We start from the raw sequence: 23,502 nt of genomic DNA on the forward strand, positions 1-23,502 counted from the left end.
TAACTTTCACCTTTTGGGAATCACTAGAAACTTCCCAAATACCATTTTAGATATTATATTAACTTCGTAGATTCCTATAGGTTTTTTTTTTTAATGACCTCAATCAAGTTGTCTCACATATTTGAAACGTTCTCATTGGATCCATGATTTTCTTGCTAAACAAAAGCTCTTCTCTCCACTCTTTGGAATTATACAACCGAATAACACAATAGCATCAGAGAGCAGTTGTAAGAAGTTAGGAGAATGTTTAGGGAAATGTAAAAGAAAAACTTCACAGAAATGTCATGTTACCAAGAAAGGTCAAATTCCAACAGTACTAGGTCAGGGGTAGGGGGAATACTTCTCAAATCTCTGAAATAACAACAAAAGGCCAATATATGAAGTGGCAGATGGAATGAAAGCCAATTCAAAGCCCACTCTGATTGCATCCTGCAGGAAGACCACCAAAAGGACACAGCAAGAAAGTTAAATGCATTTTAAGGCATGCATTTCTCTGCTGCAAAACTAAATCTAACAGAGTTAGCCCGACGGCACTGCCATTTCAGCGTGTTCTTTCTTTACAGCATGTACCCAGTCCAACGCGTAAGCCCAGTTTTCTAGCAGTACCCCTTCATTCAGCTGAGTTGAGTTTTAAATAGTAGGAAGTGTACCAAAATCTATGGTAGTAAAAATAATATTGAAATTAAGTGAAAAGCACATTCCAAAGGTACATACAAATGAATTGGAATTATTACAATTCTTAAATTATCCACAGAAACCTGTTTTTTCCCTGTAATATCACAAAACACGCCAGACTGGGTAGTTTATAAACCACAGAAATTTATTTCTTACAGCTCTGGAGGCCAGACGGGAGTCTAACATTAGGGCGCCGGCGTGGTCAGGTGAGGGTCTTCTTCCGGGTTGCAGATTTCTGTACCCTCACACGGTGGAAGCGGTGAGAGAGTTCATTAGAGCCCCTTTTGTAAGGGTATTAATCCCATTCATGAGGGCTTTGTCCCCATTACCTAATCACCTCCTAATACCATCACCTTTGGGCATTAGGTTTTCAACAGAGAAATTTTGGTGGGATGTAAATAATCAGACCATAGCAACCTCCTTTCATCTTCGTGATCATTTGCAGTAAGAGAGGTAGAGAATATGATGTATGGAAGATCGAACAGCTAGAGAAACCCCCAAGGGGGTGAGAAACCTCATCTCTGGATGCAAGTTCACCGCCTGAGTGCTCACATGACACAGGACATGGGCGTTCAGGACAGCACGGGAACAGGCCTGCTGGCTGGCTTTGGGCTGTGGGCAGGTTATTTCATACCACTGAGCCCTGGTTTCCTTAGCTGTAAAACTGGAACATAACTTCACAAATCTACAGGGTGTTTAGCATAAAACAAAACGCTTTTAGTTAAATTTTATCCTGTAATAAAGGAATTAGGTGATACATAATGATGTTATTCTGTAACAACAATTTTAACAAGATTATCGAATGCTGCCAGTTTTCACCTTGTCTAGTGTATTTTATGTTCTATTCAACAACCACCTGCGATTTCCTTATAACGGACTCCTGAACGTGTTGTACCTGTGTCTCCCAGCAGAACAGGGATGTGCTCTCCTCCAGGACCAGAGCTAGAGGAACAGCATCTTCTAAATATGGCCATTTTTACCAAACAACCTATGAAGTGGGGAATTGGCCCTGTTTGGGATATTTCCTAACACTTTTCTATAGGTCATCAATAAAACAAAACAGAACGAGAACTATGTCATATTTTTAGAACATGGCAAATCTGATATCAGCAACCCTTATTATTATCATAACTACTACAAATTAACAATCAATGATGATTATTGATGATGTATTAGCTACAGTGTATCTCTAATTTGACTAACAATCTCTACCCTTTTTAAACTTTCTCCCAAGTCTGTTAAAATCCAAGTGTAGGTGTTGTTGCTATCGAGGATTTTAAAAAGGCTTATACAACGCATTTGTTATCAATGCTTTATTGTTGAAAACAAAATCGAAATTCTCTGGCACATAAAACAATTATTTCTACAAAAGGAAAGCCTACAAATCTTGATAATTTATACAAATAACGGTTTCTTAAAAAATAAAATTTTAATTTAGTAAACTTGTCTTGTGCTCTATATTTTTAGCACTGTCTGCAATAATCCACCATAAATCCCTGAGCGGAGACATTTTTTGACCATTTTCTATCGACCCTCCAGCCCTCCCCCCAAGTTGGTCAGTTACTAAGCCCAGCCCTGTAGTGAAAGGTGTCAGGGACATTTAGTTATTAATGATCCATGCATTTTATGACACAGGCCCAATTATTAATGCTACTTGGGAACTGGGTCAACATGAAGTGCCTCTACTGTGCAATTGGCGAACCTATTAAGAACCAAGTGTTTGAAAGGAAGAACAGTAACAACAGAAAGACATAAAATGTTAAGACTAGGAAGTCATCATAGGTCAATAACTATTTAAATAAATAAAAATGTTAGACACTGAATTCATCTCTATATCCTTATATTAAATTCTTTTTTTTCCTTTTTTTTTGCAATCTGCCAATGCACTGGAGGATGAAAGATATATTTCAACCCACGCTTTTTGTTTGACCGTGGGTTTGTTGTTGTTAAATGTTAAATATTGTTCTGAAAACACAGTGATTTAGTTATAATTTAACTTTTGGCCCTTCAGTTAAATGTTTACTAAATAATATACATATTAGAAGGGCCTTCTTTTAATGCCATCAACAAATCTCTCTCATTATACTGCCCTTCTCATAAAAACACCAATGCCATAGGAACACTACTTTAAATTCTTTATCCCACTGTATTCAGATATGCAGCAAAACGTATAAAATACAAGGAAAACATAACACGATGTATTTGCAAGTCCAGCTTCCCTTTAACAGGAGTGCTGACCATATATACATGGAGTGTGAAAGGACAGGAGAAAATGCTAATTTCAACTTGTAAAGAACTGGTTTAATGAATCAAGTTTTGTTATTTTGCTATGGAAGAATAATAAATAAATAAATATGTAGGGTATTGTCTAGCTACTTTCTCTAGGAAGAAGTTTGAGAGTAGACTGTTATTTCTACAAAGTTAATTTTTAGTAGCGAAGTTTGACGGCAAGTCAAGAAATGTTTCTCTCTACTTCATTTATAGTCGTTTACTTGTGAAATGATCATTAAAGTGGTTACTGATAGTTAAGGAAATAAAATGCCAAATTTACTAGTGAAAAAATAGTTTTCAACTGTGAAGAGCACTTGGCAGGAGACTTAGAAACACGTGGGTTAATGCTCCAGTCTATTGCAGCTTAAAAGAAGTCATTTTTTAAATGTTTTTTGTGGAGAACAAAATATGGTAAAAATAATTCCCTAAAAACTTATCAGCACTGCTGTTTAGGTACCTTTAAGAAAGTGATTAGTATTTCATACCAACTCTTCTCAAACTATAAAATCATTGGCAACCACTCCTTTGCACAGACTTGATTTTTAAACCTGCAACATCTTGGGAGGCACAAAGCATCTTCCCTTTTGTCTAACAGCTGCTCGTCAGTTATGGGAACCGGAACACTTTTTAAGCTTCTGTTTGATTTACTCCTTATATAAGTGTGAGCATTAACCAGGAATAGCCATTTTAAAAGGCAATATCAAAAGCCTAAGAATGAATACAATGAATTTTTCTAGGCAGTTCTGGGCAGATGGCGGGGCAGGAAGGGTTGGTGACATTAAAGTAAAGTGCCTGCCGGGCACGACTACAGCCTCCCCAGCCTCTCCCACAAGACCAGTGAGAAGCATGGTTCGCTTTCTTCTGCGGATCCTTCTCAGAACACGAAAAGCCAAGGACGCCCAAATGACAGTGACATGTAAATCATAAAACATTATGTGCACTAGTCAGGAAACAACTAGATTCTGACAGATCCTAACACGGTATTTAGGAAAAAAAAAAAGTCTTCTACATTTTAGAAATCGACAAGCAGGCTGCCCCAAAGAGGGAAGACAGCAGCGCCAGGACGACCAGCCAGCTCACCAGGATTCACACGCACTACACTTGAATCACGGCCCTGTGAACACTTGACCTTAATAGTTTACCATGGCTGAACAGACACTCTGACTTCCTCTCACAGTGTTTAAGGAACAATTTCTCAATTAGCTTTCAAAGATGAACAAAATTTGAAACTTCGACCTCCCCACCCCCCCTTTAAGAATGCCAAGAGATCCTGTGTTAAGTGCTCTGGTTCACAGTTCTACGGGTAATAGACGCATCCTTCAGGAGGTTTCCCACGTTCCCCTTTTTTGGTGTTAACGGCTGTGCCAACAGCGAAGTGGATGCTCCCAGAGGCGGCAGTGACCTCAGTGACCTCTCCCTGGGTCTTGACATCCAAACTAGCTCTTGTCATAGCACTTCTGGGAGGCTCTGTTCGTTATTGAAGCCAGTTTTAAAATAGGGAGGAGGATGAGGTACCGTCCTCCTGTGTCAGGTCTTGGAAGTCTTTAAGCCTTGCTTTTCCATGATGTTCCAGAGTTTGCGGAGGTTGGACTGCGTGATGACGTCGTCCGGCTTGAGCTGCAGCGCCCGCAGGTAGTTGGCCTCAGCCTTCTGGAGCCGGCCATTGAGGTGCAGGATGGCTCCCAGGTTCATCAGAGCGGCCGGATACTGGAACCAGAGAGAGGAAGGAGAACGATTAAGAGGCCGTTGCAAGCTTTCCTTCGTGGAAGACAAAAATCTTCATCCACTTATGCAAAGGATTCCCTCATGCTTGGGGTTATTTTATGGAAGCAATTTGCAATTTATACAAATAGACAAAGATAATCAGGAAGGAAAAGAAGTTCTCAAACAGCGGCTGTGTACTCTACACTTTAAAGAAGGCAGGCAGCTAAAGAATTTTTTATTTCTTTAATGAGAGAGCATAGGTTACATATGAAGACCTAGTAACTTAGTCAAACAGCACTTTCTTGAGAAAATAGTGAAAAGGGATACAATTGCAGATGGAAAGAACTGAACATTTTTTTCAACTCAACACCAAGAAATCAAAAATTAAGTGGGAAAAGTTGACAAATCTATGTCTATCCATTCTTTGCTTTCTCTCCTTAGCAATATTCCAGGTCAATCACGGTAACATAAAGAAAGACATAAAACATACTGTAAAATTGTGCTGGTGTTTTCAAGAGTAAAAACTCTGAAAAAAAAATTCAAATACAATCACTAAAGTCCTTTCCAAATCTAACCCAAGTAGTTTTGAGAGACAGTCTTTATTTTTAAGTCAAACAGCTTTTAAACTTCTAATGGTCAATGTTAACAATAAATACAGCAAGGTAAAAACACATCAAAATGGATAAAATATGGTACAGAAAAATGTAATCCTTATAAGAAAAGTTTTACATTATTTGTTTAAAAGTAGTTAAATGATTCTCAGAGATAGAATTTTCTGTGTTGTGTGACAATTGCAGTACAAAGTTATCATGTGAAAAGCAAAGTTAAAAGTATGAGTTACTTGGAACTAGTTTAATGCAAGGGTTTCCACCCCCTAGTTCTCAAACATTAGTTAATACCAACAGGCCCTTCCAAAAGGAAAAAACATGTTGCATGTTATCTATGAATATGGGCTGTTCTGTTCTTGTCTTGTCCCTGGAACTTTCTGGCTAACAAAGAGTAGCTAATATTTTGGCAGTTACATAAATGCATATTTCAAACATCAGATAAAACTAAAATTGTTTATGCTAAGATTAGGTTTTCCTTTTACAGATGGTGTCAGCTATTAATTCTCCTGGCAACGCTATGATACAGACTAAAACAATTCACAATTATTTGTACGATTTAGTGTTTTTACAATGCAAGCATTTTTCAGCTGAATTCATGTGACTCCACTCTTTACTGTAAAAACAATTATTTCTGAACCAAAAACAATGCTGGGGGAGGGCCAAAGAGCTCATAGTAAATCAACTGGGAAGAGATGATCAAATTCAGATTTTAAGAGATCTGGATTTGAGTTTTTGGTCAACTGCTGGCTGTGACCCTGGTGAGGTCCCCTAACATATCTGTGCCCCAATTATGAAATACTGAAGTAACATCAACTTTTTTGTGTGTTGTTAGAAAGATAAAAGGAGAAAATAAATGGAGCTTAGTACATGCACATAGTAAACGCTCCACAAATGTCAAGTTCACTTTTTCTTGTCTCATTTGCTTTGCACATGCATGTTTGTGATTTTTAAAGTTGTTATACATACTTTATAATTTTATTTCAATAGCTACACGTCTCTGGATGTACATCAAAGTTCTCTTAAGTCCTCAACTGCTGGGCATTATCTTCCAACTTTTTCTACATCTTTTTCCCTTTTCCAAAAATAATGTTGCAAATACAAGCTATTCCTGACCTTCAAAAACCTTTTGGTCAGGATGACTCCATACTTATCAAGAAAAATACAGATGGTCAATTTCTAATTTTAAATACCAATCCAAATAAACATAGCTCTAAAATTACATGTGCAGTAAATAGCTCCACGTTGGAAACCTAAAATAACACCACCAACTCTGTCTTCCTCAAAGAACTTTGTTATCCTACCACCCATTATTATCCTGAGTTTCTTGGTGCCAGGCCAGGACAGATTTTTGAACTATATCCCCTCCCAGAGCTTAGTTCAAGGGTCAATAAACAGCTACTAAACTTATGGTGAAGTGTGTTCACAGCCTGACTTACTAGAGATGCTAAGTAGATGAAATGTTCAGACTTCCTGCCATCCTGAGTGGGAAGAGAGGAAATGGGGAGGCAGAACCACAGTTGGACACCATTCCTTACTAACCAGAAATAGAAGAGGCCCAGGGATGGGGCTGAGAGAAACCAGATGGCTCCGTGGGGTAGTGGTTATATTTTGAATCACTTTATTATCAGTGTCTGCACCTAACTATAACTGCGACTCGAGGGGATTATTAAAAACACTCAGAGTTTACAGAGTTGCACTAACTAGGTTGCAATGCTAGCTCTGTTCCAGAGACGTGGGCACTTGGACGAGTGCTCTCTGAGCACTGAGACCTCCATTTCTTGTGCAAATGGGATGGTAATGGTACTTGCTTCGTAGGGTTGCTGATGAGATTTTATGAGGACACACAATTTATTGTCTTTTCCCTCTTCTGCCTCCTCATCATCTCAAACAAACAAAGCAGAATCTTCATGTCGACGTGCCTAAATGACCACTGAGTCCAAACACGGAGGATTTGTGAACTGGCTCTGCCTTTACTAGGTTTGTGGCCTTTCTTAGATTAAACTTGGAAAAGACAACTGTGAAAACAGGAAGTATATATCCCGCCACATAAAAAGACTTTATTCTTGTTATGAAATTGCAGCCTGGGGTCCTATTATCCTTAGAATACTTCAAAGTCAACTCTCTACTAACAAATGATGGAAAGAAAGTTAATATTATGCTAAGAAAACACAATTAGAAAGCTCAATCTGTTATCAAAATAAGTTCTGAGAGCTAATTATAATGGTGTTTTTGGAATAACTTTAATTTTGCATAATCCATGCTAGTGTATTACTGAGACAAAAATAATCACAAATTGACATCATGAAGTTAATGTGGGATAGCTGATCTCATAGAAGCTCACATACATTCATTAACTGTGTTCCTTAAAGAGTAAGAGCCGAAGTACACTAAGAATGTGCATATTTAAGAAATCATTCACTATTTTTAAGCAGCTATGGATTTCTATGTTCAGATGAAACATTTTGGTTTGAATGTGTCTATTTTAATAGAGTTAAAAAGTTTCCTTTTTTAGTTTTAAAGATCAATGAACATACATTATGTAATACTTAAAACATCACTATAGCTTTGCATTTGAGTGAATAGAAACTGATGAAATTTACATACTGATGTGCTCAAACGTGATTAAGTGGGGTATCACTGCCTTAGGTAACAACAGTTATTTTGACATAACAATTTCAAGTGTTTGTTAAAAATTTATGAGTAAAACTGGAGATAGACTATTTTTTTCTTACATGATTGTTTTCTCTCTTCAAAGACAAGGGCTTTATCGTTAAAGCCTGCCAAGTCTCCTCTCCACAGCAGTGGCTAGGGTAGCTTAGTGGATGCCCAGTGGACTGAATGCCTTCAGGTCTCCTAGCCTTGCTACAAAAATTGCAAGGAGTAGCATTAGAATTACCTGGGAGCCTGAAAGAAATGCAGAATTTCAAGTGCCACTTACTGAATTAAAATCTGAATTTTAACAAGATCCCCCAGTGTTACGTATGCACGTTAAAACTTGAGAAGCACTATTATAGAGGTCATTTCCAGATTCTGGATTATGTCATTTTACAGTTTTTGAGATGAACTTTTCTAGAGGAGGAGGAAGCTCCTATAGAACAAAGTACATCAGATCAAACGTCAACCCTTCCCTGAAGTAGAATTCCTCTCTTGGCCGTGCAATTATTTAAGGTAGTAAATGTTCAAATGAAACTATATTAACAGAAGCTGTAAATGACGAAATATTGTTAGAAGGAGAGGGAATAAAAAGCCTTTCCATCACCAAATAAGAGCTTGTAAAGGTCTCTAAACAGACTTGAAGACTACCTAGCTATGTAACTGAAATGTGAGAAGCCCAGGTGACGGGCTGGCTGAGTACATATCAGTGTCACTGCTCTCTGCCAGCTGTGACTCCCAGGCTGGGGAACAGGAACCCAACCACAAATGCTGCTGTCTTCCCTCACACAAATCTGCTCTTATGAAAGACAGCCGATGAAATTCTCAGCATGTTAACAAAGGCAGTCAAGCAGCTTGCAACGCAGTAACATGGGGCTTGTGGCTCCACACAGCAAATGACCCTGCCTCTTACTTCACAGACTAGAAAGGAGAACCAGACCTTTCTGGTTTCCTTGAAGAGGGCAGATGCTTTACATCAAAGGGGTTGTCTAGCCATCATACTGAGGCAACAAATGATGTCTTTTCCAAGTCTCTAGGGAATTAAGCCTTTTTTATTTTTATTCACTTATTTATTTTGCTACTTTACTGTGGTCTTTGGCTTACTTCTCCAACACTGGAAAAAACAAGCAAAATTAAAAATAATAGATGTATATTGGGGTGGGGTAGAGCAAAGGCAAGATTGTGAAGGTCTGATGCTAGTCTAATGCCCTAAAGGTTCCCAAGGAAGCCAGCTGAACTCACAGGTATCCTGACCACAGAGGACTGGAAGGCAAAGTCATTTTCCTGCTCTGTGCCTGTTATGCAGTCTTGGAAAGAGATCTATGGAAGAGGAAGAGTGAGATAGTAAGGGGATTTAGGGTTGGGAATTCATGTTTCCACTGGGAATAGGACTAAAATATGGAACACTGAAGAGAGGACTTGGGTGAGGCCCAGAAAGAGGAAAGGAAGGACTTGGTGGAAATGTTCTGGAATTGTAAACCCACACAGGAACTGGCCTCTCTGCATCCTATTAGTCCTTGTTACCACTTCCCTTTTATGAAAATAAATCAACAGGCAAGAGAAGCTATGAAAAAGAGGAAGACAGATAACAGACCTAGAGTTCTGGTTTTATAAATATATCTACTTTCACTCAAAGTGTTGCTGAAATTACCCATATAGTTGTATCTTTACTGTTGTATGAACTAAATAACTTAAGATAGAATGTCAGAAGTTAGCCTTACCCAGTTATCACTCAGTTAATACACTACACATTTGGGGGATTTTTTCAAGATAACCACCTTTAACTTTCCTTTGGAATTTGCAAACTTAAATGAGTCTGCAGAGTCTGAAGTTTTTAATGGAGTCTCACTCTTTTTCTAGTACCAAATAACTTAATGAAGGCTGTGGACTGCCATTCAACTGTATTCAGTCGAAACTGCTTACCCAATTTAATTTACTGGAGTGGTAACGATACTACGATGCTTCAAAACTAATGGTGTAAACTTTTAAGAAACATTTTCATGAAAAAGAGTATTTACACATCAACTCAAGGGATTTCTTTATGTTTATTGTGCCCTGTACATGGCAATTAATTAATAAATAATTACTGAATTAAAGTTTTCAAGATTATCTATCTGGCTTACGGAAAAAAAGTGTTTAACAGGGACTAAGACACAATGAGATACCTTATGCTCTGCAGTCCCAATAGCACTCCTTCTCCTTTGTCTCACTGGCATGCTTAATGGTCCGATGCCAGACTGGAAACCTAAATTAATTATCCTCGATTCCTTGCCTTCCTCCATGCCCACACATATACATTTATCCAGCTGTTAAGTCTTGGCAACTTTACCCCCAAATCTCCCTTAACTCTGTCTTTTAATTATACTCTGTCCCTTTCTCCCAATTTGGTTTAAGCTATAATCATCTTTTCTCAGATTGTTTAAATAAAATTATTTTGACAAAAAAGAATTAATGAATGGGTAGTTGAAACGACTGATGGGTGACAGATTAAATGAATGGACACAGAAGTAAAGCCTTGTGCAGGGTCTTTTATTATAAACATTTTAGGCATACACAAATTTCAGAGAATACAATAAAAAACTGTGCCCTTAATAAAGACAATCAAAGCCCCCTGTCCTGTTCCTGAACTCACCCCCATCTTCCCAAGAAAACCACTACCCTGAAGTTAGCATTTACCATTGCACTGTATGCTTTACATTTTTATTTTTTTGTATGCCTGTAACAAATACATGATCACATACATTGACAAGTTTTAATTTTATAAATTTCTCATTATCCTCATGGGAAGCCATCCTGCCAAGCACCCACCTGGAACTTGAATTTTTTGCTCATCGTTTTGTTTTTCAGATTTATCCACGTTGATATGTGTAAGGTTCGTGGGTTCTTTCCCATGAATTCCACTGAATGACTACTCATTCTCTGAAGGAGGGACACACAGACTCTTTAAAGGAGGCTGCCATCAATATTCTTGTGAACATCTCTACACATACGTATGGGAGAGTTTCTAAGAGCAGAATGGCTGGATCACCGGAGATCTTCAAGTTAGCCGGGTAGTTTACCAAACTGCTCTTCAGGGTCACTGTATCCAAATGCATTAGCATCAACATGTGACAGGGGTCTCTGTTTCACATCCTTCCTAACACTCAATATTGTCTGGCTTTTTAAACTTTGCAAATTGAAAGTTGTAAAATAGTACCTTATTCTCTGCTTGATTTTTTTCCTGATGGCTAGGGATGTTAATAACATTTTCATAAGTTTACTAGTTTAAAAAAGCTAGTGCATAAAACATTTCCCCATCAGTAACCACCTGTTCTTCAACACCTGGACAGAATAAGTTTTGGAAGGGTTGTCAATGACGCAGTGATATTTGAAAGTTAATTACTCAGAGCTCCCACTACCTCAAAATGGCCCAGAAATAGGACTGTCTGGTCTGGTGTTTCCCTGGTCAGAGTCAGTTTCCCAAGACTGACAACCAGGTAACTGCTGTTTCTAAAGTGAAAAAATTGGTTATACACAAAATGGTAAATCCTTGATATAGGTTCACTTTCCACGTGGTGAGAAAAGACACAAATTTGGGCAGTGAGAGGGACAGCAGGAGCCACACACATGTGTCACAGTACCTCTAGGGCCCTGGACCACTGTGTGTGGGAGGAGGATGGCGGCTCCCAGCTAGCGAGCACACGAAGCCGACTTCTCTTCCTGACCGGCTTCTCTGTCTTTATCCTGCTTTTTTCCTGCTTTCTGCCTTTCTCCTTAGTTCTTTTTCTCGGAGCCAACAAGAACATTTAAGATGAACAACGTGTTTCACAGTCTCCCTCCATTTCTACTGGTACTGCCTGGGTTAGCACTGCATCCGATTCCTCAATTCCGCCAACCTCCTAGTCTCCCCACCTTCCCTTTCTTCCTTACTCCAGTGTCTTCCACCTGACCTTTGCCTTTCTTACACACCATGGGGCTTGAGAGGGTCAACCTGTGCCTACAGAAAAGAATCCAGACTCTTTTGCCCAGTACTAAGAAACCCTTTACAACCTGGCACCCCAGTAAACCCCCCATATACATTCTGCATGAGCCACGTGAAACTTCTCTTTCTGCCATGTGCTACTGTGAGCATTCACTTCTCACCACACTGCTCTCCAGACAAAGCTCTTCTTCCACTTTCTTTTCCACAACCTTCAGCTCACTTTTAAAATGAACTGAACAATCTCTTATTCATAGCTTCCTTCTCTGTGTTCCTAGAGTTCTGTCTCTATACATTAACTGCAATGCTTACCACGATGAAATAGGTCTACTTGTAAGTGTCTGTCTTCACTGGAGGGTAAGACAGAGAATTTAACTGTATTTATAGTGTTAGGAGAGGTGAATTCTAGCCCAACCTCAATATAATTTAACAGACATTTATTAAGCACTTACTATATGTCAAGATTGCAGCCAGATACTCTAGGTAAGTGGTGAAAAAGAACACTATGCCTTTTTTAGTCTCTATGGGACTTCAGCTAACTTTAGTAGCACACTTGGCAAACTCTTAGGAGGTACACATCCTAGTATACCATGTATGCTCCTGAAACCTATGAGTTAGGTGAAACTGACATTCACGCCCTGTTTTGTAAACTACAGGGGACTGCTCAGAAGGATTCATCACCCTCAAGGAGTTTGCAGTCCAGTGCACGAATACAAAGTCTTTTACTCCAGAGAAGAATGAGACATGTCCACAAGGGAGATACAAGGACTGAGCTATGGGGTGAAGGGAGATTATTTCCTTATAGGTGTGAAACTCTTAGACAAGATGAATTATCAGGTTGCTTTAAAGTCTTTCTATTCTTCCAAATTAAGAATAATCTATAAACTTTGGAAATGAGTGGGTCAGATCAAAATCAATTTTTTACTTTTTAAAAGTGTTTTTGGCAAACTGCTGAGAGCGGAGCCAGCAGCGGAGAGAAGCCCTAATAGAGCAGAGTGTGAATTTCAATTAGGCTTGACATTCAGATGTCAGTGGCAACAGCCATGATGCTAACCCTTTTGAGACCAAACCAAAATGAAAAAAAAAAATTTTACTAAAAACCAAAATCTTAATACAACAAACTAAAAGAACTTTCACAAAATTTATGACCAAAAAAAAAAAAAATTTCCCCAAACCACAAGCAATGCAGTGCTCCCAATTCAGAAATGACAGTTCTCTGTAGTCATGTTTTGACTATAGTCATATTTTGAATAAAGCATCTTGGGAAAAAGATTTGCCAAACTGTACCTACAGCAAGGGACTACGACACAGGAAATCTGGTCATGGCGAGGCAAAATCTGACATAACAGAAATGATTCATTCTGATTCTCAGTTTCAGCACAGTATTTGTGTTTCTGCAATAGCTTTGAATAAAACAAAACAGAGGTGACAAGCAGGACACAAAGCTGTATTAAGGGAGCAGTTTCAGTTTGTCAGTGCCACATTTTATCCTGTGTGCTGAAGCCTTCTCTCCTACATCTGTCCCATCCCAGCGGGTGTTACAAGAATGTTCATTTACTTTTATGATGGGCGTGATTGCCACATTGTGGAGTGCTATTCATTTCTGTGGCAACCAGAATGCCAACAGCTGTGGTTTAGGGGACAGCAAACAGTGACTGTAACCGAGTCATTTCAAAGGTGGTGATTTCCAACACATTTTAAAGTGCGTCTACTAAATTAAGAACATGACCTCAGAAATTACTCCTCACTGAAGATGATCTTGTTCCAAAGACAGGTGTTCCTGATGTCTTTAATTTCACAAGAAGTCTCTTATATGATCCAAAAGGAAAACCATGATCTCAGGCCACCTGAATTTCACTCACAGCTTTTTTGTTTTAATTTTCATTGTTTTAATTTTTATTTTTTTTATTGAATGAAAGATTGTTGAAATTCTATGGTGCTTTACAATTTTCAAAAGTTTCATAGACATGATTTCATATAATCTCATAATAACCCGATTTCTCGCTACCCCTCACTCACAGCTTTTATAAAACGCGGTCACTATACTGTTGAACTTGACCTGCAACAAGTACCTAGCTCATCACTTGAAGGAAAACTACTAGATAAAAGTTCTACCTTCGCTAGAAAATATATGATGACATTAAGTGCATGCAGAGTAGAAAAATGAAAATAAGTAGAAGTTATTGAAGGTTAAAAACCTGGAAGGAGAGAAGTTTAGAAAAAGACCTGCACAACAGACAAACATTATCTCCCTCGAACACCCAAGAGCTGTCTTCCCTTACTAATCCAGAGAGCTGCTGCAAAACCCCACAGCACCTTGTTCTCTTCTTTAAACCAAATTCCTTGCCTATTTCTAGTCCAAATATGATTTCAGCAACATAATTCACTCTACACTTTTTTCATTTCTTTTTAGCATGAAGGGGCAGGAGAAACATGTGTGGTATGCTTTCTTGATCACAGTCATATTATGCAGAAGGATTTCCAGCTGTACAGGAATCCAAATGTGTGTGTGTGAAACGTGAGTCTGAATATATCTGACACTCATTTCAAAAAGTTCATACATGTCACTGCAATAATCACATTGTTATTAAAATACATTTCAGGGATATGTTGGAAATTGAGATTTGGGCTTATGGTAATTAAGAACTCAGCTGTCATGGAAAACAGAAGTAGAGCTGTTTTTTTTTTTGGCTGGCCTTTTTTTTTGCTATGCAAATTGATCTGATCAAAAAATACAATACACTAAGAAGTATAGACACACCACATTGACAAAATCAAAGCTGTACTGGAATAAAGACTTGACAGAGGCCAACACAATCAACTTCAGGAAATTATTTTAACCTATGTACATCACTTCTCTAATTGACTTCTATGTTTGCCAATAAATAGCTTTGATCTGAGGGAGGTCAACTGAGAGATACTAGTTTGCATGTTGTGGAAATGAAAAATGTGTTCCTGAATAGGATTAACTGAAAATATTCATTTTTTTATTATGGAAATGAGCATGTCAGAGACCTCAAAACAGGGGATTGAAATAAAATTTAGGTTAGGTGTACACACTCGAAAGATGGGTGAGACTTTTTTTTCCCTCTCATGAAGCAGATGGGGACCCTAGTGTGAATGAGCAGGATTAATGCAAGGGTGGCAATGTCATTCAGAGCAATCACATTTGCAACATGACATGAGAAGACAGCAACTGTCCACCCACAGAATGAATAGGAAAAAACCTCTCCCTGAGAGAATTCACTGCAGGCTTCATGCATGCAGCAAGCGGAAAGCTCTGGGAACGCTCTGAGTTAGGATGACCAGATCAAATGTAACAGGCAGAAGCAGAGCAATTCCTCCAGAAACTATAACTCTTTCCAGGTACTAAAAATAAAATGTAAACACACTGTCTGATGCATGGCATTCTATTTGCACTTTCACAGGGCCAAGACTTTGTTGATACATGCTTGGAAAAATAATGATGCAAGGTCTTCACACATCATTTCAGAAAATATTCCATCAGGACACACCAATCACAGGAAAGCCATGCTTTACTCCAGGCCACTACACTTGCCCAAGTGTCACACCTGCTGAAAATGTAGAAATAAACATGGCTCGTGTGTAGCTAAACTTATGGCAAATCCAGGGAGGGTTAATGTCAGAACTTCTGCCATTCACATGGTCTAAGCTCATGTCTCCCCCTCAAGATTGTTACATTCGATTGTGCACTTTGCCTTTATTTCTAAAATGTTCAGATCTGAAATCATCACATTCAGACTGCACCTCATAAACTTAAAGCCTGTACAGTCAGCACATTACAGGAAGGTTTTAAAGACTGCCTTGATGACACTCCTCTGCATAACAGCTTCCAAAATTGTCTATAAAACAGATTTTGTATTGCCTTGAACTACTCTACCAACTTCTTATCTTTCTGAGCAACTCTGTTTGAAAGTGCTACACGCTTAGTTTTGTGCCTCCCTTCCTTGATTCCTTGATCTACCCTATTAATATAAAACACGCAAGCAAGCAAGCAAGCAAATAACAAGCAATCGATAAAGCAATCTCACAGACCAAGAGTCCAAGCAACTGCTAGCCTCAAATGTATTTACTGAGTACTTATTCACCCATGCTCACAAATAACAACCAGAACAAGACCTGAACAGGAAGGCAGAACAAAATAAATGATTCCGAAGATTAATTCTCATATTCCAACTCTGATTTCTTTTAGACTCATCTTCAATACTGAGTTAGGGAACCACAATGATTATGGGATACATGTACGTTTTTACAAGATCATCAAGTAATAAATTTTTACCTACTCAAAAAATGTAATTTTGTATTGATGATGCAACAGCCTTGAATAGAGATCTGATATTTGACTACAGAAAAACTTGGCTACATATCCCCTCTACCACCTAGGATTCATGTCTGAACAAATAAAATGAACTTCTTTAGAAGTACAAGAAAGGCACAATTTCTCAATTCTTGAATGTAAGAAACCAGAGGCAAGACCCTGTTCTGCTATTACACATTAGCTATGCTTGAAACAAAGTATGTTATGAATACTTTGCTAACTATCTAATTAAATTGGAGGCCATTTGTCTCATAAATGCTGAATGTCCATTACATATAATAACTAAATCCAATTTCAGTATCTTGAAATGGCTCATAGAAATTAAGCTACGCTCTAATGCCTGTAATTTAACACTTTTATTTACGTCGGGCAAAGACAAAAGTTTAAGAACTTTGTTAACTACTTGGGTCAAGAGAAGTAGAAATTAAGCAGTAATTAGAAAGGCAATATTCTGAGAAAGCTAAGCCCTGGAGGCTAAGTGAGCATGACCACATCCAGCACCAACTGAAAGGGCAGTGTCCAGCAGAGAAACAGGGGGGCGTGTGGCTGACGTGCAGGTCTACTTAACTCTAGCACCTGGAGAACCACAGGAGGACAGGAATCATGGCCATCCCAACAACAAGAGGATCAATGCATTAAGGCATCTCTTAGGAAATAAATGGGGTTTAGGGAGGATGAAAAGAAAATCTGGAACAATGAAATAATTTCAATTTTAATAACAAAGTCACTGAAGGAGCTTTCTGTAGGCTGCAAGTGGCTGCAACCTTTCTCCTGCAGTTAGTTCTACGACTATAATTTCTAAAATACATCGGAGTTCTTCAGTGATCTCATTCATTGTAGCCAATTTTCTTTCCTTTTTAATGTAAATTTGTTCATTCACTTATTCATTCATCTCATCACTGGGCACCCACACTGGGGATTCGGTAGTACACAAAAAAGTTCAAAATCCCAGGCCTCACAGAATAAAAAATAAGTAAAATATATAGCGTGCTATATTTTGATATATGATAGGATAAAAAAATATAGCAAAGAAAAGGTTTAAGGAATGCACGTAAGGAGAGAGGTCAACAAACTATGGTCTGTTGGTTGTCTAGAGGATACGTTTTCAAATGGTTGAAAACCCTCACATGGAAGACAAATACATCATGATACCTGAAAATTACAGAAAATTCACATTTCAAGGCCTACAAATAAAATTTATTGGCACGTAGCCACATTCACTTATGTATGGATTATCTATAGCTGCCTGCATGCTATGGCATGCAAAGACCTGAGTAGTTGCAACAAAGACATAATAACTGCAAAGCCTAAAATATTTTATCATCTGGTCCACTGCAACCAAAGTTTGCCAAATTCTGGTTTACAATATAAACAGGGAGCTCACAAAAGGTCTCTGGAGAAGATGGCACTAGACTGAAGAACTGAAGGAGGAGGCTTCTCAAGGAGTGGTGTGATCTGACTTATGCTTGGAATGCTGTATTGAAAGGAAACTCGTGAAGAAGGGGTCAAGTTCAGTGAGGATGATGTCTTTGACAAGGATAGCTGCAGTGGAAGTCGGTTGTGCGACCAGAAGAATGAAATGACTTACTACAGTGGAAAAGACCATATGAGAAGAAGGTGTAGGAAGATGATCAAGAGGTCAGTTTGGAACCAGTAGCCTGAGGAGTCCCTGCAAGCGGAGATACTAAGAAGACACTGGATAGATCAGTCTGGAGTGCAAAGAAGAGATATCAGCCTGAGATGTAAGTTAGGAAGTCACCATGGCTTCAAATGCTATTTAAAGCCATGAGAGAAGATGAGATCCCTGTTAGAGGGAGTGTACAGAGAAGAGTCAAGAGGCCCAAGAAAAGACGGGAATTTCAAGGTTAAGCGATTGGATGGTTGGGAAGGAACCAGCCAAGGAGATGACAGATATGAGGGATCTGAGTTAAGAGGCAGCAAACAGAGGGTGTGATGGTAAGACAGTATTTCCAGGAGAAATGAGTAATTATCTATGTCAGAGGAGACTGATAGGACAAGTAAAATTAGAACTGAGAACAAACGGATTTAACGATATTGTGTGTTGTTCCAGTAACTTTGACAAGAGCAGTTTCGGTGACGTCATTGGGGAAAAAGCCTGTTTGGAGTAGGTCCAAATAAAAATGGAAAGTTTTGCTATAAAGGGAAGGAAGGAAATGAAGCGGTAGCTGGAGGCACAAATGGGCTTGAGAGGCTTTTTGTTTTTCAGTTTTGGGAGACATCACATCTTGTGTAAATGCTGATGGGAAAAATCTGGTAGGGAGAAAATGTGTTAATTTAAAAGCGTCAGAGATACAGAAACATAAAAACAGAGGGAGAAGGAGAGACAGAGGAATAGGATTCACGTTCTTTAGTCGAGAATAGAGGTATCTAGTGAAGAAATGAAGAGGCTGGTTTGAGCTAGAAGCATGGACAGTTTAACCATAACAACGGGAGGAAAGGTAGCATTTAAAGGCACAGATGCTAACAGATGGCTAGATTTGGTGATGGAATCCTCTGGAAGTTCTCTCTGATTGCCTTTAAATTCTCAGTGAAAGAGGAAGCAAGGCCATCAGCTGAGTGTGATGACGGAGGAAGAGCTGTTGGAAATTTTAGGTGAGACAGTAAAATACGAACAGAAAAATGCCTAGAAAAATGTCAGACAGAATAGACTAGAAAATTCTAACATGTTTGCCACCCGGCACTGAGGTCTCACTTTGAAGTTGCAGTACTGAGCTTAAAGTGAGTTTTCCTCTTCTCTAGCTATGTTTAGCTTTAAGATGCAGACCTGGAATAGGCAGGGGTCGATTTAACCAGGTGGTGATGGGGCCCCACAAGTACGATGAGGCAAAAAGAAGCAAAGGGGTTGAGGCTGCCTGCAAGGGCGTGATAATGATTGACCTTGAACTTTAATCCCAGCAAGGAGGAGTGCGAGGTATAATGGTCAAGAATATTGAAGCACTGGTGATTTCCAGGGGGTGGCTGAGGCATTTGGGAAGCTGGTGCCAGGGCTAGAGACTGTAGGCAGGTAGTGCACTGTCTGAAATGAGACCATGGAGGCAGAGAAAACAGCAACAGGGTCAGAGGGCTCTCTTGAGAGACCACAGTTAATAAAATATTTCAAGAGTTGGGGATTGATGGGTGATGTAGATGAAACACATATATCCAGAGGCTTATGGGAATTTGATCCTGGAAATAAGAGATGATCTGTGAGAACTGGGCATTCTGGGGGTGACTTCTGTTAACAGGTATAGAAAACATGACTGAGATTAGTCCTGATGGTACCAAATGGAAAAAAAAAATGACATGAGAATTTTACTAACAAATATTAGCAAAAAAGGGGCATGCATTAGGATAATTTTGTTAGTAAAGTTAATTTTTTTAAAGATAATCTCTACTAGTTAACACCTAACTTTAAGCACTAAATGGGCTGTTACTTGAGCCTCTGGAACTTTCATCAAAAAGTAAGCATGGCACCAAAAGTATTCCCTAAGCTGTTTCTAATAACTGATGAATACATTTCTTAATTTTATTATCAGACTGCTCTAGCAGCCTTGTATTTCAAGTTCTTAATCTTAATTTTCCATGTACTTCAGTAGCTGGCTAAAACTGTAATAGGGAAGAACAAATCTGACTCCATATTAGATCCGTTCCTTCGGCTTTATTTCCCATACTTAATCATGCTGGCTCGCACCTTTGGTAAAAGAAGGTTGCCTGTAGCCTGAAATAAACAGGATAGCCCATTCTCAAGGCTCTGACCTTTAAGGGTATTAACACTTTTCCATTCATATGACAAGTTGCAGAATAGAAAATAACATTTGTTTGGTTGGAGGTTTACAGGGACACCATGACCTGACCCACATGGACAGCTGCAAGAACAAAGGATTCCAACACCAAGAAGTTTGCAGTGACTAGCCACAGCCCCTCCCCTTTTCAGTACAGAAGCAGCCTGAACTCTGGCTTGGGGAAGATGGTTCTCCAGGACACAGTCTGCCATCTTCTTGGTCTGCCAGCTTTCCGAATAAAGTCATTATTCCTTGCTCCAATACCTCATCTCCCGATTTACTGACTTGTCATGTGGCGAGTAGGATGAGTTTGGACTCAGTAACAAAATCAGTATTCTCCAGGGAGGATTTGTGTCTGTCTCTGCAACCAGCCAGAGAACGCCACCACCCTAAAAACACCACATTTCTCCTGGAGGGTGTTGACCCCATCACAGGCCCTGCTCCACCATACTGGCACAGCCACAAGGCTCATTAACGGGAAGGCAGGGCTGCTACTGGCCTCCATGCGGAAGAGAGCCCTGCTTCTCCAGGTGACTCACCACTTAGAATCTCAGTTTGAAGATGTTTTCTTTCACCCCTCCCCTACTTTAAAGGGTGGTTCTTATCTCTCTCTTAAAAGCCCAAGAGCATCTCAGAAGGAAAAGATTATTCTATCCTCTACCAGGAGAGAGATTCTCTGTACTCTGCTGGACTGACAAAAGTTGAAGTCTTTGTGATGACAAAAGTCATTGAAATTTCAACTGTTATAAGAATTGGCTTCAAAATTCCCAGGAGATGAAGAGTTAGTCAACAACCCCCAATTCGGAGCCTGCATCTTGTGCAGAAGACCACTGAGACTAAGAGGGGGAGTTAAGAGGAAAGTGGATCTTGTTCTCAAAATGTTTTCAAACTCAAAGGAAGGGGGGAAGTGCCAAATACAGATGAGGAACATAAACAAATAAATGCGTACAGACAGCTCATGAAACACGCTGACATCCTCCTGAAATGTTATCCACTTTTGGCGGTACTCCAGTTTGTTTAGCTTACAATTGAGAACCACTACACAACCCACAGTTTATGTATCAGAAGTATGCAGTGCTTTTCTCACAGAGAACGCTGACTGATTTGCATTTTGACACAGCCCTTTTCTTATATTTCAGTTTGATGTCATGTCAGCAGAGCAATTCTACTTCTGGCCAAGATAGAGTCTAATTTCATCCCCACAAAAATGAGAACAAAGGCATTTGCTTTCCTTCAGCAGTTCTCTCCCTTTATCTTTAAGCAGCAAATGAGATTAGTGACCATATATATTTTGTTCCTTTCTTCACTTATAGAGAGTATAATGTGGTTAACTTTCCATGCTGCCAGGATTGATGTTCACAGGATGGATGGGGACTCAGCGTACTTACTTGCATTGCTGTCTATTCAAAATCAAACTTTTTCTCACATGGTCACAAATGCACCTATAGGAGTATCTGCACCGCAAGGGCCTGAATGTGGCAAAGGTCTACCCAGTTGTAAGGAGCTGATGTCAATGTGTAAGCTGGTTATGTATGCATGACTGTCTTTCAAATTTAGTATTTTGGAATTATCTTTATAATATTAATTTGTTACATGCTTTCTACATGCAGTTTCCCTAGTGAAAACAATGTTAGTCAGTTGTTAACTTGATAAATCATTTTCATTCTCAGTGTAATCATTTGGTCAATATGCATTGTACACAAAGGCCCTAGGTCTTCCTTAGTTTTAGTGTCTTAATGGGTGCAAAAGTCTGGCTTCCGTTGTTTATACTACAAGTATCTTACTCTTTTATGTGTGCTATTTTTAAATCTTTCAAAGCACACATACTTACACGGTCTCACTGGTTCCTTGTAAGTGACCAGAGAGATCTAGATCCTGAAGGATTAAGGTGTTTGCAGTAACACAGCCAGTGATCAGTACTGCTGGGTCCAAAACCCAACTCTCCCCACTCTCTTTCCACTTCTCTTTCCACTCCACTATTTCAATTGATTATGATGTGGCTACGATGATTGTTTTCATTCTGGGAAACACGGACGGTGATTCACAATGTTTGTCACAAGCATTTGGACAGACTGGATTGATAACATCCTGTAACTATAATGTAAGGGCATAAGGCTAAGTGGAAGGACGGAGGGAATGGGAGACAGAGGGATAGACTGATACAGAAAGTCTGTTTGCACCAACATGAATTTCCTATGATTTTTCTGAAACATACTAAAAAGTATTTGAGGTTGATGAAATTATTCGGAATTTAACCTTCCTTTGTTGCTTCAGGTACTCTAAGAATGAAAATAAATCAATGTCTACTTGGAGAAACATAACATTTATATCTTTATAATTGGCCCACTGCTCACAAACTATAGGGTTAAAATTATAATGCTTAGATAGTTAAAAACAAGACACCGCTGTTCAAGATGATTTAATCTCATCAAATATTCTATTGAAGTTTTATCTTTGAAGGCAAAAATCATGTCATAAACAATCATGCTAAATGCCTGTTACTTTAATTTACTTGATTTATAAATTTACTTTTCATTTATCAAGTTCTATTGAATGAAGACTGATTAAAAATGTGATCAATACTGTTTTTAGCTACCTACCAACGTACAGGGAAAACTAAGATGGTAAGACATGAACTGTGAAGCAATTCAGTAATAAAATAATTGTTAATCACTTAGAAGCATCTAGGATGTGCCTGTGGTGCCATGCTCACTTTCTGGAAGAGTCCAGAGGTTTTGTAATACTTACTTCAGTGTTTATTAGGTGGTAGAAGTGGAAAGATGACCTTACCGGCAGCTATTCTTGCTAGTCTATTTGCCAGTGGAAAAGAATATGTTCTAGGTAAGGAAAATACAGAAGAGCCCCACATACATGACCAAGGTTAAGAAGCATTACAACAGGCTTTTTCTCCAATTTGTCTGACCTACACAATTATATTTTGTTCACAGATCGTTCTTACTGAAAATAACAAAAAGATCTCAGATTATAATGGTGTTAAGGTGTTAATAAATTAAATCCTAAATAAGGAGGAACTGTTTTAAGACAAATATACCAAAACAGTATCTATGTCTATGTGTGTGAGCGTATATATATATAAAACGTCAAGTGGGAACAGCTCTGAGTTAACAGCAGGAAGACTTAAACTTTAATTTTTACTTTGAGCTTTCCCTACCTATATGACTTCGGAAAAATTACCCAAAATTGCCGAGTCAGTTTGCTAACTGAAGAAAAGAACTGCAAAAATCGCTGCTGTTTCCATATTAGGTATTATGAGGAACACTAAAGTAGGTATCAGAATAATTTACAAATGTCTAGGATCCCACAGAACTGTTAGATGTTATTTTACAGCATGTTACCAAAAGAAGAGCTGTAACACTTCAGTGGTAACGTGCAAACTTCCAGATGGTACTGCCTTAGCAGAAAGACCTCGACCAAGGGTGACAATACATTATTTGTAAGGGCACGGTGACCCAAACTGGAAGAAAGTCAACACTTTTCTTCTTTCAATTTGTG

The 23,502-nt window shown here is 38.8% G+C and overlaps 1 protein-coding gene across 2 annotated transcripts in view; it reads right to left on the reverse strand.

Moving 5' to 3' along the window:
• Positions 1–1,973: 1,973 nt before the first annotated feature.
• The window catches only part of TMTC2 (transmembrane O-mannosyltransferase targeting cadherins 2), a 481,591-nt gene continuing 460,062 nt past the window's right edge, over positions 1,974–23,502 (reverse strand). For both annotated transcript variants that reach the window (XM_045519407.2, XM_010958805.3), the window contains one exon: positions 1,974–4,653. In XM_045519407.2, coding sequence (XP_045375363.1) covers positions 4,474–4,653 — 180 coding nt within the window. In that variant the 3' untranslated portion in view covers positions 1,974–4,473. The remainder of the gene's footprint in view (positions 4,654–23,502) is intronic.

Source organism: Camelus bactrianus, chromosome 12, assembly GCF_048773025.1.
Source record: "Camelus bactrianus isolate YW-2024 breed Bactrian camel chromosome 12, ASM4877302v1, whole genome shotgun sequence".
Classification (NCBI taxonomy): Eukaryota; Metazoa; Chordata; class Mammalia; order Artiodactyla; family Camelidae; genus Camelus; species Camelus bactrianus.